General features: G+C 43.3%; 4 protein-coding genes across 4 annotated transcripts in view; 1 reads left to right on the top strand and 3 right to left on the bottom strand.

The window, feature by feature from the left end:
* LOC125770221 (L-threonine 3-dehydrogenase, mitochondrial) overlaps positions 1 to 14,582 on the bottom strand; it is a 114,197-nt gene that overhangs the window by 25,996 nt on the left and 73,619 nt on the right. The gene's annotated exons all lie outside the window — the stretch shown is intronic.
* On the top strand, positions 173 to 5,893 carry LOC125770134 (alsin homolog). Its single transcript, XM_049439453.1, has 7 exons — positions 173 to 1,122; positions 1,999 to 3,573; positions 3,645 to 4,215; positions 4,290 to 5,060; positions 5,130 to 5,309; positions 5,383 to 5,528; positions 5,589 to 5,893. Exons 1-7 carry the CDS (start codon positions 327 to 329, stop codon positions 5,837 to 5,839), a joined length of 4,290 nt encoding a protein of 1,429 aa, XP_049295410.1. The 5' UTR covers positions 173 to 326; the 3' UTR covers positions 5,840 to 5,893.
* LOC125770292 (ATPase inhibitor A, mitochondrial-like) lies at positions 903 to 1,635 on the bottom strand. The gene is made up of 2 exons (XM_049439701.1): positions 1,472 to 1,635; positions 903 to 1,370 (listed from the first exon to the last, which is right to left on the bottom strand). Exons 1-2 carry the CDS (start codon positions 1,519 to 1,521, stop codon positions 1,148 to 1,150), a joined length of 273 nt encoding a protein of 90 aa, XP_049295658.1. The 5' UTR covers positions 1,522 to 1,635; the 3' UTR covers positions 903 to 1,147.
* Positions 7,950 to 14,437, bottom strand: LOC125770135 (CD109 antigen-like). The gene is made up of 12 exons (XM_049439454.1): positions 14,153 to 14,437; positions 13,868 to 14,060; positions 13,129 to 13,807; positions 12,795 to 13,063; positions 12,611 to 12,705; positions 12,288 to 12,543; positions 12,002 to 12,211; positions 11,487 to 11,940; positions 11,127 to 11,420; positions 9,792 to 11,056; positions 9,576 to 9,729; positions 7,950 to 9,502 (listed from the first exon to the last, which is right to left on the bottom strand). Exons 1-12 carry the CDS (start codon positions 14,200 to 14,202, stop codon positions 9,465 to 9,467), a joined length of 3,957 nt encoding a protein of 1,318 aa, XP_049295411.1. The 5' UTR covers positions 14,203 to 14,437; the 3' UTR covers positions 7,950 to 9,464.

Raw genomic sequence — 14,582 nt, 5'->3', positions numbered from 1 at the left:
TTTTGTGATTTTCCATCAACAGAAAGCGTGATTCAGTTTATTGAAGAATGTCTGGACATTTTTATCGTAAATATGGAAAGAGAAAATTTCCCTTCTAGTTGGAAAATTTAAAAAATGGATTACCCTGTAGAAGCAAGCTGTCATTTTCCAGCCGTCAAAGCCCGAAGTGCAGTTTTCATAACAATAACAAAGCACCATGAAAGTTCGTGAACAAAAGAACTGCAAGATAAAAATCTATTTTTAGTGACTCAGCCTAAAGACAGAGCGCCCATGTATCCGTAGCGCGGTATTAAAATTTTGTTTAATGTACGTTACAATGAGATTCCATGTCTAGTCGAAACCAGCAAGCTTCCAAAAGAGAAATCACGATGGCTGCTACGGAACTGGTTTCCATCTACTGTGACCTGAACGAGGAAAGCAAACTGTCGATTCTGCTTCCGGAAGGTTACGAACCTTCCTGCGGCGTAAAATTACGTGTCCTTGGTGAAACTCATATCCTACTCGATGCGAACGGTATACTGCTGCAAGGCGTGTACCGAGCCACGGACAAAACGATTGAATTCCGCTGTCTCGAGCGGGATGTTACGGATTTTGACACCGAGGGTAATTGGATATTTTGCATAAAATCGGATAGTGGCACGGTGCATCGTAGCCGGAATGGGTCACTGGAAGAGTGGACACATCTTTTCCCGGATCGCGAAGGATTCGAGCGTGTGTGCTGTAATAATAACGGCATCCTTCTGCTCGCCGGCGACGGAAGGCTTTTCGTGCAAGGTGATTTCGGAACGGTTTTTAACTGTGATCAGCTAACGGAGGTTCATGAAGTAAAGCAAGACTGTGTTCAGGAGCTAGCGGCTGGCATCGATTTTGCCATCGTATCGCTTCAAAGACGCACCAAAGTGTTCAGTTCCATCAAGAAAGATATATTGTTTGATCAGTGTGCATTTGATGAGAAAAATTTTGCCATCTATGGTGAATGGCGCAACATATTCGAGCATTTCAACATTCATCCATATCGTCGCCGGGAGTCGTACGAAGTGTCTGCTACGCTGGAAGAGCTGTCGATCTATGGCCAGATGTTACATCAAACAGGAGTTGCTAGCTTTGGTAAGGTGAACAAAGGTAAGCGCTTACTAACAAATGCTATCTACTTTTGGCCATCGGTACTCGATTTCGTCGAACTGGCTCCGGTGCTATCCGATGTTTTTAGTTTAGCAAGCTGTTCGCGCTGCTGTTTGTAAAAGTATTCCTCTTCGTGGGCTGCTTCCATTTTACCGAAAGATCCACCAGCTTCTCGAATCGCTCCACCGCCACCACCTCCCTTGCCGGCACCGCTTCCCATTTCTCCGACTTGGCTCATTTTCGCTAATCTGCATGGTGCGAGAGAAGGTGCGATAATGTTTACCGGGTTGTTACGTAATCCGTGCAGCTTCGATCATCCTTTCCCTTGTTATCTGATAAAGTGGCTCACCTCAAATACGATGGATATAGACGAACGAAACGATTGTGTAGGGCAAACATGAAGAACACGGTCAACAAACAAAAGATGCAATTTTAATGTTGAAAAGTTATGCTAGATGTACAGTTTTCCGGTGTTCGATGCGTTGTTGACAGGAAAAGTGTACTTGGATTTCGTTTCAATGCGCTGCATGCACGGAAATCGAATCGGGAACGATTTATACCATCGAATCGCTTTCTGTCAGATAGATTCAGTGATTTCATTTGCATACGAAGCTTTTTTCCATTATTTTCGCCGCGTAAATCCGATTGTGCCGCAAACAATGTAAATTGCGTGGTTTTGTTTTAATTCCCGATATTCTGAATGAACGGAATGAAATGAATGTTGTTTTGGTTCATTTGAAGGCGTTGAAGTGCATCATGAACGTGTTGTTGTTGTTTGGCACATTCATGATGCAGTTTTCAGCTGTGGAAATATTTCAACCGAAAAGCATCTGTGGAATTGTGTTAACGTTTTTGTTTGCTTTACTTTTTCAATAGGTCAACTTGGAACTGGAGATCATATAAGGCGCGATAAGATTCATCAATTGAATGTTTGTAACGTGGCGAAAATAGCATCCGGCTGTGATTATTCCTCTGCACTCACTATCGATGGGCAGCTGTTCTTCTGGGGAGACATGAACAAAAATCAAGCAACCAGCTGGAAGCTAGAAAACGCGGGCAATACCAGCACGCCTACAGTGTGCACTCGCTTCAAGCACGCGTTGGACGTGTGCTGTGGAAATTTTCAAACGTTCGTGCTGACCAACGACCTGAAACTGTACGATATTAAATCTTCTTCGGACGATGCATGGTTGAGCTATAAAATCGCTACACCCGAAATGCACCGAGGCCGAGAAATAGACGAAAGCATTCCTTTCATGTTGGCCAGCGACAGCTTGCTGGTGGTTAACCATCTTCCCGTGCGACAGGACGTGCTGAAGCTGTACACCAGAGAGCAAACAACTCTGCAAGCACTTTTGAAACACATTAAGGAGATGAATTCGAAAAATGGCGCCAAACAGAGAGGGCTCGCTCAAGGTGCGGGAAGTGATTCTTCATCGCTACTGTCCGCAAAGTATTTCTACAGGCTGTGTACAACGCTGTTTTACCTGCTGCTTCTCAGAATGCAGTCCTTTCGAACATTCCTAACCCATCAGGACGTAAGCCGGTTGGTGTCTATTGTACTGCATGACGAGATCTATCTGCTTTATCAACGTATCCTCCAGTGCTTTTGCGATAACGAATGTCTGAATCTAATGAGGGCATGCGATCAGGAAATATTGCAAATCTATCTCGACAACGTGCAGGTTCAGATCGATCTGGCAGAGCTGTTGATAACGAGCGACACCGGTAAAGCGCTGGATGAGCTTACTGAGTCGGCATTGCTCACCATGAAATCGGAATGGTTACGATTTCTCAACGAGGAGGTCAGCGAAAAGATGGGCAATCTGACGAAACAAACCAAAGAGTTCTGGCAGCGGGAAGAGAACATCAGATGGCTAACGCTCAAGGAACCACACCGGCGCATGATACTGGACTCAAACGAAGTGCCACTAAAATTGTTGGATGTGAACATATTTTCCTCCTCACCACGCTTTGTGCTGTTTAACGATGTGTTTTGCTATTTGTCCGGTTTACAAGTGGTCCAGTATCCGTTGAAACTCGTCTGGATAACGACGGAGGTGAGCGAAATGCAGCGAAGCCGATACAAAGAGAAACATCGGTACATGATCACGATCGTCACGCCGGAAGAAACGGTTCGCTGTCACACGCTCAATGTTGCCGACAAAATGCGTTGGCTTGGGGTGTTGAAGGCACAGGTTCTGCAGTGTCTGGATAAACAGTCTTATGACAAACAACCCTTGTACCGGTATTCGAAGTACACGTACAGTGATCGCTACGAGCGGGTTGCTGGATCTCGGTACGAAGGAATGTGGCTAATAGGGCAGATGGATGGGATAGGCTCTCTCACCAGTACCGATCGATCGTACAGTGGCGAGTTTTACCATGGCAATATAACGGGCTATGGATGCATGAATCGATCCGTGTTTGGAATCTCGACTATCTATGAAGGTAAAAAAATAAGGCGATAACGGCGATGTATAGAAGCTATCTTAAATGTTTAACGATTCTTCTTGTTCTAGGTGAATTCGTCAATGGTAAATACGATGGTTACGGTCGGTTAAAAACTACAAGCAATCGCTCCACACAATACTTCCGCTATCAGGGTTACTTTAAGGCAGACAGATACAACGGTTTTGGAACGCTTACGACCAGCGCGTACCAGTACAATGGGGACTTTGTAAACGACCAAAAGGAAGGTTTCGGTGTGATCGAAGATAGCCTGAACGGGGTGAAGTATATCGGCATGTTCATGGGTGATAAGAAGCACGGTAATGGCATACTTGTTACCACGAACGGAACGTACTATGCGGGCTTTTTCGCAAACGACATACTGACACATTCCGCCGGTGGATTGGCCATTTTTCCAAGTGGAATTTATTACAAGGGTGAACTGACGATCGATGGTCCGTTCGGAAAGGGAATGTTCTACTATCCGGAGCACGAAATAGAATCGGAACAGTTTGAGCTGGACGATTCCAACACCAAAATGGCGGGCCACACGATGACGGGAATCTTTGGAGGAACGTGGACCGGTGTGAAGATCACCAATGCTACAATGGCGATGGTACAGACCTTCAACAAAGTACCGATGTAAGTATTTGGCAGCATGCTTTGAGGGTATTGAGGAATATTCGATCATTCTTACACGCTGCTAATCGTTACAGGTTGGATCTGAAAATCAACGCAGAACGGAAATGGTCATCAATATTTTCCTGCTTTCATGAAACACTGTTCGGAACGAGCGATATTGTCGCCATCAGACGGATGGACATTAAAAAGGTTTGGAACCGGGTAGCCATATTCGTGAGTCGAGCGAAACGAAAAGAGCAGCTGAAGGCGAACAATTATACCGTTGCTAGCTCGAGCGAGCTGGACGATCGTGCTGCCGCCTTGATCTGTCAATCCGGTTATCAGCTACAGAGCGCATCAACCGTATCGTTACGTTCCAGCCTGTCCGACTCCAGACTTTCGCTTCATAATGGGTTTCCTTCGTCGCCGGCGGGACCTTCTCCTCCAACGGTCGCGCCGGATGCAATATCGGTGCAAAGTTTCTCATCCGTCGCTTCTCGCGGTGAGGAGGACGAATTCATGCTCAATCCCTCCGGGTATGGGGGACGGACGAGAAATTCGTCGCCCTTTCGTGATCTTGATTTTATACCCAACTTTTGCATCACATCTGTCGATCGCGAAGGTTTGGAGCTGCTGCGCAACTACCTCACCGATGCCTTTCAGAGTGTGTACCATCCGCTGCACGGGTTGTTTGAGAAGCTGTCCAACTGCTTCTACTCGACGTACAGCTGCTGGAAGTATACGCCTCACTCCATACTCTGTGAACCTGCCATGAACGAGTGGATCTCGATTGTTAGCCGTATCTACACACTGGTGCTTACCGTAATGTTTCCCGCACTACCGAAAGATTCAATCATGATTGAAGAGTACGTGGTTTCGCTTAGTGGGAGAGAGAGGAAAAATAAAGATTAATAATTTTATTTCATTCTTTTCAGTGAGCTAGTGTCCTACCAAAGCCTTCTGTATCCTATACTAATGACGCAAGGAATATACTCAGCCCTGTTCGTGCTGTATGCAAGCAAGTGTAGCAAAAACGATGAAATCTACCGTCAACGGATATTAATATGTATGAAAAAGACTGATGAAAATTTGATTCAGCTTCTAGACATAAATCGGTAAGCGTTCGTTGTGGGTCTTCTAATTCCCAACACTGCTAAGTACAGAACGGTTGATTTCTTTCAATTCCAGCGAATTAGTACCTATCATCAAACACGAAAAGTATCAGCAAGCAATCGAAAGTTTAAATCGTTTCCGGGAAAAGTGTTGCCCGAGCGAAATGATACAGCATATCAACGATGCGTTTACGCTTGTCGATCAGGCGTGCAAGGAGCAAGGTAAGACGTTCCTACTGTACTGCACTTTCCGTTCTACAGCTCTCATTTTATTTTCTGCAGAAGTTCGTATGGATGTGGCCGCCGATAATTTGCTAGAGCTGATCATATGGCTCATAATCAAGGCAAACCTTCCGCAGCTCGGTGCTGAAATAAGCCTACTCGAGGACCTGATGCAGAACGACTATGGTATTAGCTATCGAAACACGCAGAACGACTATTGTCTGATCACGCTGAAGGCGTCCTATCAGCACATAATTAGCAATAATTTCTTCGTCAACAAAACATTCGATCCGACCGGTTCCGGAACCTAAAACGAATGTATTTTGTATATCTGTTCTGAAAGAATAGAAGTGCATTTAATCGAATGTTTGCGTGATTAGTTTGAAACGTGTGTCCATTTTGGTGGGTAGAGTTCTGTTATTCCATTTAAAAATATATATATAATTAGAAATTGGTCCTAAATGTACGGACGCATCGTTAAAAACCTATGGTGGTGTTTTTATTAATTTATTTAAACAAAATTCTAATTTACTTTCTTTATGCTTGTCAAATGTTTAAAAAGAAGTGTGCAGAGCGTTTAGTAGCGTGATCGCTTTAAGATTCAACCGCAAATCCGGTGTTGAAATGACGGATTCGTCTGCTCAAAAGCCACCGGGGAAGGCGGTCACGGTAATAAATTAAGTAAATTACCGGACGGCACATCAAATTATGCTTCCATCGTAAGCAAGATGATAACGATAATGATGCTCCTGATGATGGGCGGCAATGACATGACGACGGCGCTTCCGCCATCGTTTACTGTTAAGCTCGATGTCATTGCCAAATCTACTGCTTGTTTTGTTTTTTTTTTTTGTTTTCGATGGTATTGCGAAAGGTTCAGCAAAAGCAACTGGTCCAGATTTCGTACGCCCGAGTCCATGTCTCGATAAAGGCGCGTAAAATGTCCTCCGGCGTTGTACATTATTTATGCAGGAATTCGCTGCACTGGAATGTGGTGTGAAATGCCGTACCGTGGAAGAACACGATAGGAGATAAATGATGTGAAGGAAAGGAAGACCCAGTAACGAAAAGCGGGTCGGAACGATCTTGTTTGGCGTTGATTTGAAATTATGATCGAAAACATTGCAATGATTAATCGCCACACGAGGTGCCGTGGGGACGGAAAACATGATGGTTTTAGACAGTGTGCCACCGTGAGGTACAAAACAGAAGGAAACGCAAGAGTATTGTATTTTCTTTTTATTTTATTTAAATTCCTTTCCGAGCGTGGCTCCCATCTTCTAACATCTTCGTTCCACGTCAAGCGTGCATTAAATAATTACGAAAATTACACACATCCCTGCAGCGGGCACAAAAGGGTGGCGCATGAACCATGCCGGGATGAGCAGAGCTGTATAATGCTACCGGTATTTGCCGTTGAAGAAAAACGTGTTTCGCTGTGTTCATGCTGTTGTTTTTTTTGCAATTCAGGAATAAAGGCCCATTGCTGTACGGATGGAATAGTGCAAAAGAGATACCGTAAAAATGAACCACGTCGATTGAATACACCGGACCGTACAGAGCAACCGAGGCCAACTCGTTGTCCGTCCGATGCCATGGTACGAAGAAATAATAATATGCGCTAAATGGTTAATTGATTTGTGATCTGAGCGCTACGAGCTAAATCGATTTAGCTGATGGACGTAAGCGGGTTGAGAGAAGGAGAGGGTGGGGGTTTTGACACGCCATTGCCGTCGGGGACATTCGTCAAGATGAGCTGCAACGGTGGTGAAGAGTGGAAACGACGAAGTACCACAGGTGATTGCATCATGCCCGTGGATGTTTGATCGCACGTGCGCCAGTCATTGGTAAGATCATTGGTTAAATTTTTTGGCTCACGAAAGACGCACCGTGTGAGGTCTGCACAGTGTACACAAGCAGCACGTGACATACCAGGCGACTCCATAAAGTATGGAGTATAAAATGTTGTATGATGAATATTAGCAATAACTAGTATATTTCGTAGGAAAAGATCAACATTCACATTTGACTTTTGTGAGTTTTACAAAACGATTTTACATGGTTATTGTAACCTTCAAGAGTTGTGTGCAACGATGAGAATGAATACGAACCATGGTCAGTAAAAGACTGGACTGGGATAAAGAAGATTGTGCTGTTAACAGACAAACAGCATGCGAAGGGAAAGACAGGATATTGTAGCGATGATGTCGAACAATTTTCTTTCTCAATATATAGATCTCAGTATATAGATCCTACAAAGACATTCCTTGCATATAATCTGACTGAAGATTGTTGTTCGATGTCTTTGGTAGACCTCAATAGCCTAGATCTTTTGACTAAGATACTGGAGAAGTGAATATTCTTTCATTAAAATCTTTGTAACCTGCTCCCGGAAGAACATGTGAAAATATAGGTATCGGAGGTACCTAGCCGAAGAAAATTAAGAGATATTCGTCCCATCAATAAAGTCCAGTCCAGAACGTTAACCTTGGAGATGGAATAAGCAACGACGGACCTGTATCGTTTCCTTTTTTACAGGATCGATATTACTGTACTATAATAACCAGCTAAATTTACACTGTCATTCAACTAGATGCAACTTTGTTACACTCAATACTAATTCCCCTAACCCTGTGTTGCACAGTAAAGTGTTCTTGGTAGAATTTGAAGATCAAACGATCGAATATTATTTATTGTCGCAGATAGGTTGTCCTACGATCAGAAAACTCCAGAAACATACGAAACATATTCTACGGGTATGAGTCCTGGACTATGCTTACGGAGGTTGCCAATACACTCGTCATTTTGATACGGCGGGTGCTAAAGATCTTTGACGGTGTGTGAGAGCAGGGCGTGTGGAGAAGGAGCCTGAACCACGAGCTAGCTGAGCTGTTTGGCGGTGCAGATATCCTGACGTTTGTCAAAGCCGGATGTAGACAAAGGCTGGTGCAAGCGACGAGGATGCCGGACTAATGCCCTACCAGGAAGGTGATCGTCAGCGATCCGTTCGGCAAGAGGCGGAGAGGAGCATAGCGAGCTCGTTGGCTGGATCAGGTGGAGTCGAACCTGTCGGAGACCGGATACAGTCGTACATGGTACAGCCTGCAGCCGTTGATCGAGTTTCCTGGAAACGAATTCTTCGTAACAAACTCGGCTTCTCCAACCCTTCTCGCTTTCCTCAGTTGTATCGCTAGGCTCTGTCCTCGGTCAACTGTTCTTCATGTTATTTTTTACCCTTCCATGTCTTATGTAACTATGTCCTTTTTTCAACATACATAAAAGACCTTGGTGTATGATTAGATAATAAAGTTTTGCTCATTAAGGTAATTTTATCACATTCGGCAGTCGACTTTATAGATCCACTTACACTCAAATCGTTATGTTATGCTATGGACAAAATAACCTAATATGGACTACCATCAGAGATAATATGGATTTCTACGTTCAAAACTGCAATCCCACGGTCAGAACGCGTTCAAACATCGTGCACTTTTTTCACCATGCGGAGGTGTCAACTCCTTGGTTTAGAATCTCTGGAAAGATGTCGCACCATTTCACGATCGACTTGAGTCAGTGCTGTCCTTCACAGTTCGATCAACTCACCAATCCTCCTGCCAGCAGACATTCAACTTTATATACACTCCACTTCCAACGTTCCCAACCCTCACACCCCCTCTCCTCCCGTCCAAAGAAAAGGCCAAATTGATCGTACTACATGCAGTATATGCAGCACATTTCGTACTTAAAGATGATTTCGCAGTACGTTTGTTACACGGCAACGAAGATTCGGTCTTTTTCTTTTGCTTTCTTGCTTTATTACAACTTCTTGTATCTAATTTTACTTTCTAACCGTTCCTAGTGTTGCGCTTACCACTACAACCGTGGAACCAGTTGTTTCAACATTTTTGAAAATGTACATACCGCAAGGCAGAACTCCTATGACCTCTCTTCGTACAATTTAGTTGCATACCACTCTAAAACAAATTGAAAAAAAAAATGTTTACATATAAATGTAGTGATGCAAATCGTACGTATCTAAAGACTCACCTGGGTTGAAATGATCGGAAACGATCACATATGCTGGACGATTCAGAGTCACCATGAACCGCCTGTAAGCCGTTACAGTGAAGCAGTTCCTTTCGATGCCCATATTGTTGTAATACACAAAAACGGATGTGCCACTGTACCTAATTTCAATTTTCTGCAAATGGTTGCATTGGTTAAACCTGTTGCTTATCTTTTGTTTCATAAAGATTATCTCACCTGTGTCGCATTATTGAAAGTATGCTCGCTGATTGGCTTCCCATCGACAACGTATCCGCTAGGGAAGTACACCTCGATCACCGCCATGTTCGAACGATCATCCGACACTTCGGGTATGAAGTTAGCACACACCTTTAGCCGCAGCTCGTAGTCAGAGTCCGTGTTTTGTTTCTCTACATCCAGCTTGAATCGGTTCTCGAAGTTCACGAGTTTTAAACGGTACTTATAGATCACCTCCAATAATCCGAACCCGATTCCATCGACATTGATCTCCAGAGACTTTGTGTTCTTCGGTATGTCCTCGAAGTCGGTAATATAGATGTCTTGCGAGGTTATATTGAAATATCGCGTAGCCTTTTTATGCTTCAGCTTTAAGGTGTAGTTGTTTCGTGAAGGAGAGATTTTTTCCGAAAACTTTGTCAGTGCCTTTAGTCCTACGAAGGTATCCTGAGTGTGTGGTATGCTTCCGGTAACGTAGTGTTGCTGCATTAGCCAATGCATCACAGAAATACCGTCGAGATACTTCTCCGCTAATACAAATGATAACAACGCGTAAGCGGTCGTCTCTATGCTGTTTGTTGTGCGCCAATACTGTTCCGTAAAGTTATTCGCAAAGGAAGACATGACTAATAACCTACTAAATGCCTTGGTTCTCATGCTGTGGCCATTCAACATCAAGGCATAGGTGACAATGGACAAATCGTAAAGTTCCTGGATGGACTCTATTTGCTTGCTTAGATAGTTCATTGCCTTTTCGATCACTGTCGCGTGCTTCAATTTGGCATTCTCGTTCTCTAGAAGTGCTGCCACCACGTAAGATGTCAGTGAAATGCCATTACGTAGACCGCCTTGCATATTTTTATGAATAACGGAACCAACCTCATCGAACCTTCCCGAACTGTGCTGCTTCGAAGCAAGCCAATCATAGGCCTTCTCGGCCATAGCCACATCAACCTCACTTATATACTTCGACGCAATTTGTATCGAATTTCCGACGAAAGCGGTAAGGAAGATGCTACCACCAGTACTTTGCCACACACCAAATGAACCATCTGTCTGTCGATAACGCATCTGATTTTGATAGCCTTGGCGCAACAGATTGGTAGCTTTATCAATCAGACTTTGTTCCTTCGAACCAATAGCATGCAGGTATTCGAGTACAACAATGTTTGGTACAAAGTTAACCATGTTCAGCTCTCCATCACCAGACGGGACAGCGAGCAGATCATCCAACTTTCTAAGAGTAAATATTTTAAACATATTGGCTAGAAGCACAAACAAATATTTCAATATCATCAAAATAAAAAAAAAATCTTTATGCTTTTTACTACTCACGATATAGTCGGAACTCAATCTTTCTCGAATCGTTGTCCACATTTTTGTCTAAATTAATAAGGATGGTTTGAGATTTGTGTGTATCGGAGCCGAAGAACCGAGATTCCGTCCTTCGTCGTAACACACTTTCTGGCTCAACTCGAATTACTTTCTCCAGTCCTTCCCTTTCGTGAATTGACTTGATCGTAGCTTCAATCCGTACAGTTATCTCTCCGAACGATCGGGCCTTCACAAGAAATGAGATCGGTACACTAATCTTTGGAGGAATGCTAACGGATGTTGTGTAGTTTTTATCTGCAGACAGGAGGCTGTTATATGTTGTAATGCAATAGATTATTTCAAGAGATTAAGGACACTTACCTTCCAGAGGTCGTCCAATAAATTCCATCTGATTAGCCACATTGTAGAGCGTCACATCAGCGGTGTGCTCTCCTTCAAGATTGTTAAACAGTGTAAACTGCAACACGACGATTTCACCTCGCTTGATAGAGTATGGAAGATTTTCCTTGATGTAGAATGGTAGAATCGTTGTGAACTCAATGGGCTTTTTGATGATGCCCAAACCGTAAACCGGATCAATGGAGAACCCCGTCAAGTACCAGGATGTGGTCGAATCTGGCACAACTTCATAAATCGTACGCGTTCCAGATCTTCTAATGGTCACATTCTTCCATAACCACGATTCTAGAAAGTTTGTCCGGTACAAGGGTAATTTGGTATTGGGATTGCTTGTCTGCAGTCCATCTCGAGCAGACATATCGTGGGCTCTGCTGAACATGATGTCATGCGTCGTCCTAACGAACAGTCCTGTGCTCTGTGAAGGGAATATACTATTGAAATCTTATCACGTTTTCGAAATAACTTCTAAATCTTACATGAAACTTGTCAAACTCATTCTCATCGATGGTATGAAATCCATCATTCAATTGCATGACGTCCTTCCAGAATATATCATGGTTTGCGTTGTAGTACAGCAAACTTTTGTCGTATGCCGCCAATCCCACATACGCTCCCGGTCTTCCAGACATTCGGAGTTCGATTTGTTGTCCCGGCTTCACTTGCTGCTTATCTATGCTCAATTCAAACTATTTTTTAAGAGAAACATTTAAGAGTCTGCGTACTTTGCTGGTAAAAAGTATAACAGATTGCAGTTTTACTCACATTGTTACGAAGCCCTACGAAATCGATGTCCAGTACGTCGTGCACCACCATTTCGTTTGCGACGGTTAGTACGATAATTCTCGCCTTCGGTAGCATCTTCTCCGTGGCCATGAACCGGAACGGATGTTTGTTTTGCTGGTTCGTTCTAATATAACCGGAATCAACGATGTTGCCCTTCGACAAAATGTAGTACGCGAAGAATTTAACACCATCGCTACATGTAACAACACAGCGCAACATACTATGCAACATAACACTGGAAACAACGAAAATAATTTTTGCAAAAGTCACATCAATGTTTAACAAAGTATTTTCCTACTCACGGAGAATTTAATTCCAATTTCAGGTATGCATCCGTCACGGCACTAACTTTGTCTACTTGTTCGTTAAAGAAGAATCCATCATCATCGTTGGAAAACTGTAAAATTAATTAATATACATGAAGTCCTTCAATTACAACGATCAGCACAATATACGTTTAGCTTCACCGTATTCGAAACCACTTACGTATATAACCATTGCGTCTGTACTGTCGCTGGGACTCAACTCCAGTAAGATTCTTCCTTTATCGTCGGTAGTGGCCGTTGTTTCATATCCGACCTCCATCACTTTCACCTTACCGGTGATACCTATAGCAGGTGTTTCATCGTGATATCGGAACTGAAGAGTACACTTAAAGGGAAGCCTTGGACGGAATTGCGGGCTTTCCTTGATCAATTCCATGCGGTACGGATATTTGTACACAGTGATTTGTGATTCTTTCAACACAATCCGTTCTACATCACAGATAATTGAGAATTATTAGCATTTCCAGAAAGCAATGTTGTGCAACATTTCTTACCTGTAAACTGCTCCACGAAGGTCGTCTTTACAAGCACGTCCTGTTGATCGTTGTGCAGTTCCAGTTGTTCATTGAAACGGAAATTCACCTGCCCCAGCCCGGACATTTCGAACTCTTTCACCTGAATTCGCTTATCGTCCTCCAAGTACAGCTCCACCTTGACCTGCCCTTTCACTGGTTTCCCGAAGTGATCGTTGGCTGCTATCGTCAGATTCAAACATTGATTCTTTTCCAGAGGAACAACAGTTGGCGCCACCTCTACGTCAAACGAGGTCAACACATATTTCTTTACCTCGAATGTCTTGGTCACGAGTTCTTCTCCGTCCACCAGTACTAAGATGTTCCACATGCCCAGCTTTGGTTTTGGCGCGATTTGAAGATTACTCTCAAACACTCCGGTGTACAATTCAGCCGATGGCCAGTTCCGAACCACATTGTTTTGAGGATCACGGATCGTTACGTGAGCTGTTTTTATCCGTGCAGGAGGTTTCAGCTCCGTGTCCAGCACTATCACGCGAAATTGAACGGTGTCGCCCGGTTTGAACACGGGCTTATTGATCTGTATTAAACCAGATATGGTTTTGCTGAGGAGCACCAAATCGGCTTCCTTGTGAAAGCTAAAGCCACGTTGTCCGTCAATGATGATTCGGTAATTCCCAGTTGATAAGTCTTCTGGCAACTGTAAGAACGTGCAGGTTTAACATCGACACACTTGTCCGTTCGTATTTGCTCATCTTACATTGAACGTAATCTCTTTAGTCATCCTCCGCCAAACTTCAATTATCTCCGTTACGTTAAGAACCGTTCTATCGTCCGATTTGCCCTCCAATCGCATAATTAACTCCACCTTGCTCAGATGTGCTAGAAAATTACTAACAACCACTGTGTAGTTCTGATTGGCCCGAATGAATTTAGGACCTACGATAAGTATTCTGAAACAGGGTTACCGTACGTAAATTATTCATAAAACAATAGTAATTACCGAACACCTAACCTAGCAAAAAAAGAAAACGCTTGTTCTTACCCATGAACAGCACCTACGAAGATTATCACCATTAATGGCCTTAGGCACATGTTGTTCTACTGTTGTGCGATTACGCGTCTGTTTAAGATGGTGTCTACGATGGAACTGAATCATAAGTTACTTACAACGACCCTATCAGGGAAGCTGTACCGATGGTGTACAATTTCCCCAAATAACGGTTACGGAACAATGATAAGATTAAATTCTTGTGAGACGATCGACTAAACGTCCACCTAGGAAAGGAGATCAAACTGTATTGTTAGTGGAATAGTATCTTGATTTGCGAATACCATAATGTACGTATTTTCTGGAATACGAGCCATAGAGCAAGTGTTTTTTTCGCTCAACGGGCTATCAAAAAATAAATTAAAAAAAAAAACAAACTTTGCGAATAGCCTTGAATATAACAATATGACTTTGATTACTCGTT

This window comes from Anopheles funestus, chromosome 3RL (assembly GCF_943734845.2).
Source record: "Anopheles funestus chromosome 3RL, idAnoFuneDA-416_04, whole genome shotgun sequence".
NCBI lineage: Eukaryota > Metazoa > Arthropoda > Insecta > Diptera > Culicidae > Anopheles > Anopheles funestus.
The sequence above is the reverse complement of the archived record's forward strand: the minus strand, read 5'-3'. Positions and strand labels throughout refer to the sequence as shown.

Bases quoted from the DNA above. Each gene is read 5' to 3' on its own strand.
- LOC125770134 (XM_049439453.1), top strand. From the start codon at position 327: ATGTCTAGTCGAAACCAGCAAGCTTCCAAAAGAGAAATCACGATGGCT. The intron at 5,061-5,129 runs GTACGTGGTTTC...CATTCTTTTCAG, and splicing joins GATTCAATCATGATTGAAGA to TGAGCTAGTGTCCTACCAAA. The intron at 5,310-5,382 runs GTAAGCGTTCGT...TTTCAATTCCAG, and splicing joins CAGCTTCTAGACATAAATCG to CGAATTAGTACCTATCATCA.
- LOC125770292 (XM_049439701.1), bottom strand. From the start codon at position 1,521: ATGTTTGCCCTACACAATCGTTTCGTTCGTCTATATCCATCGTATTTG. The intron at 1,371-1,471 runs GTGAGCCACTTT...CGCACCATGCAG, and splicing joins CTATATCCATCGTATTTGAG to ATTAGCGAAAATGAGCCAAG.
- LOC125770135 (XM_049439454.1), bottom strand. From the start codon at position 14,202: ATGTGCCTAAGGCCATTAATGGTGATAATCTTCGTAGGTGCTGTTCAT. The intron at 12,212-12,287 runs GTGAGTAAAACT...CTTAAAAAATAG, and splicing joins TCGTAGGGCTTCGTAACAAT to TTTGAATTGAGCATAGATAA. The intron at 9,730-9,791 runs GTGAGATAATCT...AACCATTTGCAG, and splicing joins CTTTCAATAATGCGACACAG to AAAATTGAAATTAGGTACAG.